Source organism: Ipomoea triloba, chromosome 7 (genome assembly GCF_003576645.1).
Source record: "Ipomoea triloba cultivar NCNSP0323 chromosome 7, ASM357664v1".
In the NCBI taxonomy this organism is placed as follows: domain Eukaryota; kingdom Viridiplantae; phylum Streptophyta; class Magnoliopsida; order Solanales; family Convolvulaceae; genus Ipomoea; species Ipomoea triloba.
The window spans coordinates 17368052-17371446 of record NC_044922.1 but is presented as its reverse complement, the minus strand read 5'-3'; the positions used below and the strand labels follow the sequence as shown (position 1 = coordinate 17371446).

The window sequence follows — 3395 nt, the reverse complement described above, 5'->3', positions numbered from 1 at the left end:
CTCGTGCTTCATCCCTACCCCACTTTCTCCCTTTCATTTCATTAATCATCACCTATACCATCTTATATTCCATTTCACTTCACATATATAATTCATCTCATTAACTAATTTTTGGTCACGTACATCACACTAATTGTTACCCTTGAAGCTCATGTCTTTGCTCGACACATGTCACGACTAATCTAAGTTGTCCATCAACATTCGTCACATCAGCCTCGTCAGCAGATTTTCAGCATACATGCGTCTCTCGCTCTAACTCTATACATAGAGCACTCCATTAAACTTATAACTATTGGATGCTATGAATTGATTGACGCCACTAATTAAAAAAAAATGTTTTATCTATGAAGTAAAATTTTGGAGGAATGGATAGAATTATTCTTGTTTTTTTTAATAATGCCATATCATTCTTACTATTGCTGACGAGGTTTTAGTTGGTCGGGTAGACAGTCTCGTGAAACTAGCGATTCATCATTAAATATTTAAAAAAAAAACATTTCAAAGATTTTGTCCGATCTTTGAGCCTTCACAATTATATATTTACACCATACTTTCACCTCTCATTCCTCATACCGTTAGTTAGGAGATCGAGTCTGATAACCTTCTCCTTCTCTCTCATCATTCTCCGGCGATCAATACGGGAATAAGCTAAGGATGAAGACAATCATGGCGAGGAACCCAGGCGAGTCCTTCTCCTTCTCCAGAAGATACTTCCACTCGAAGATCAAGAAGCTCGAGGAGGAAGACGACGACCGCGAAGAGATTCTCGAGTGGAAGCTCCCGGAGGAGCTCGATCTCGCCGTGCCGCCGCCGCGGCCTAAGACGGCGGTTTCAAAGCTCCGGTCGGCTCTCACGTTCGGCCTCAAGAGCCGGGCGACCGCCCAGGGCCCATTGGGCGCCCGAGTGGTCGGAACTCTGTTCGGGTTCCGCCGCGGGCGCGTGCATTTCGCCTTCCAGGAAGACCCGCGCCTCGGCCCGGCCTTCCTGGTCGAGCTCGCCATGCCCACGGGCGTTCTGGTCCGGGAAATGGCGTCCGGGCTGGTCCGGATCGCGTTGGAGTGCGAGCGGAATACAGGGGAGAAGATTAAAAATAAAAATAAGAAGAAGAAGCCGAAGCTTCTAGAAGAGCCCGCTTGGCGGGCGTACTGTAACGGGCGGAAATGCGGGTTCGCGGCGAGGAGAGAATGCGGGCCGGACGATTGGCGGGTCTTGAACTCCATCGGCCCGATCACAATGGGCGCCGGGGTTTTGCCCGGAAAGGAGGACGACGGGATCGGGCCGGACGGCGAGCTAATGTACATGAGGGCAAAGTATGAACGGGTTGTGGGGTCCAGAGACTCTGAAGCTTTCTACATGATGAGCCCTGATGGCCATGGAGGTCCTGAGCTTAGCATCTATTTACTCAGAGTTTAATCAATTCTTGGATTATTAAAATTAGATTAATCTCTGTTTTAATCAGTATTTTGTTAAGCTTTAAGTTCATAAAGAAATAAACAATTTTCTAAAACAAAAAATTCTATAATACAGAAGAGTAAGAATGTTGATTATTATAAGCAGAAATGTATGGTTATTGTTGTATTTCTTTGTTAACCGTGAAGGTAGTTAGGTAAAATCATTATTTTATGGATATGGTTATTAGAATATTGGATGTCTGGTAAAAAAAATTAAAGCATCACTATAATTTTCTATTTATAAAAATCGACATTTTCACTATTTGTTGTTGTGTGGGTAGGGAAAGGACATTTTATAACACTAGTAAAAAGATTGGTTAAGTTTAGGGCAGTAAACGAGTCGAGCTCAATAAATAATAGGTGGGCTCGAGTTTGATCGAGCTAAAAAATTGAAGCTCGAGTTTGATCGAGCTAAAAAATTGAAGCTCGAGCTTGAAGTTGACCGAGTGGCTCACGAGTCGATTAGCTCATTTACATACACACAAACAAACACATATATATGGCTCTCGAGCGGCTTGACAAGCCACGAGCCTAAAATATTTGTGCTCAAACTTGGCTCGATTGAGAAACGAGTCAGGTCAAGTTTAACGTGAGCTCGAACCGAATTTTGACCGAGCCGCTCACGAGTCGCTCAGATCATTTATACTCCTAGTTAAATTATTATATGAAAAACGAGATATAGTTGTATTTCGTTGTTAATCGTAAAAATAAAATTATTATTTTAATATTTTGTGTGTTTATAATAATTGACATCTTAACTATTCAGTGTTATAGATGTTTCATAAATTTATACAGAGTATATATTTTCAATAATTGGTTTTGATTATCCATGCACTTCAGCTTTCTTGATAGTTTTTCGCATATTATATCATGGACCAAATTTCAACTTGTTTAATTGGGAAACTCTGATCCAAAATAGTATTGTTTTATATTAAGTGTCAACTAGTGTATTATTTTAATAATATAATCCTACACTATGTTCATAATATTTGTTTCATACATTTATAAATCTAAATCTTAATGTACATAAATACTAAATAGCATGTACATGATATCTATTTTGATCAATATGGCTAGTTTTCACAATTTTGTATTCTGATTGTTCATGTGTCTAAAGCAAAGTGTGGTGAGTCTATGTATATAATCTTTTGTTCTCTTTCGGTGGAATTAAAAATAAAAGAGAAAAGAAACATACTTCTTCTAAATAATAATAATAATAATAATATCAAAATTAAAGCTAATGGTGTATCAAGAAATTTCTTATCTTTATTTATTTATTTTGTTTTAGTCAAAACAAATCTTTGAAAAATCAAGTCAATGATCTTGTATAAACAAAGAATTGCAATAATATTTGTCTTCATATGGTTGATCCTCGCAACATGTGAAGCAAATTTGCTTTAGGAAAATGATATACTCTTGACACACATGTACACATTTTATTGGATAAAAAAATGTGAATGAATAAAAATAGTGACACACTTTATTGTTTAAATCAATCAAAAGATGACACCTAGAAGAGAGTATAAAATGTACGGAATAGTAAAAAGTGGAGTAGATGTAGTATTACTCATTGCTTTAACGTCACTAGATCAAGAACTTAGAGAATACATACTTTATTTTAGGGTGAATAATTAAATAAATAAATTTAAAATATCTAATACGGGATAGATAAAGAAAATGATATTTGAAAAATTAAACCTAAGTTAAATGTTTTTTTATAGACAGGTATTTTAGAACATCTCGATGGCATCGTTTTTCACAGTCACGTTGATGTATGCACAGGCAGCGCCTTTTGCTTGATTTGGAAGAAGATGAAAGAGTGGATCAACGTCGGATGGATCTTCTCCCCCTTTCCTTCACATTGGGGGTAGGAGGGGGGGAGAAGAAGAGGACGAAGAGGAAAAGAAGCTAAAAAAAAAAAAAAAAAAAAAAAAAAAAAAAAAA

The 3395-nt window shown here is 37.4% G+C and overlaps 1 protein-coding gene across 1 annotated transcript; it reads left to right on the top strand.

The window, feature by feature from the left end:
- The first annotated feature begins 590 nt into the window (after positions 1-590).
- On the top strand, positions 591-1514 carry LOC116025916 (protein MIZU-KUSSEI 1-like). The gene has a single exon (XM_031267295.1). It carries the CDS (start codon positions 655-657, stop codon positions 1411-1413), a length of 759 nt encoding a protein of 252 aa, XP_031123155.1. The 5' UTR covers positions 591-654; the 3' UTR covers positions 1414-1514.
- Positions 1515-3395: the final 1881 nt, after the last annotated feature.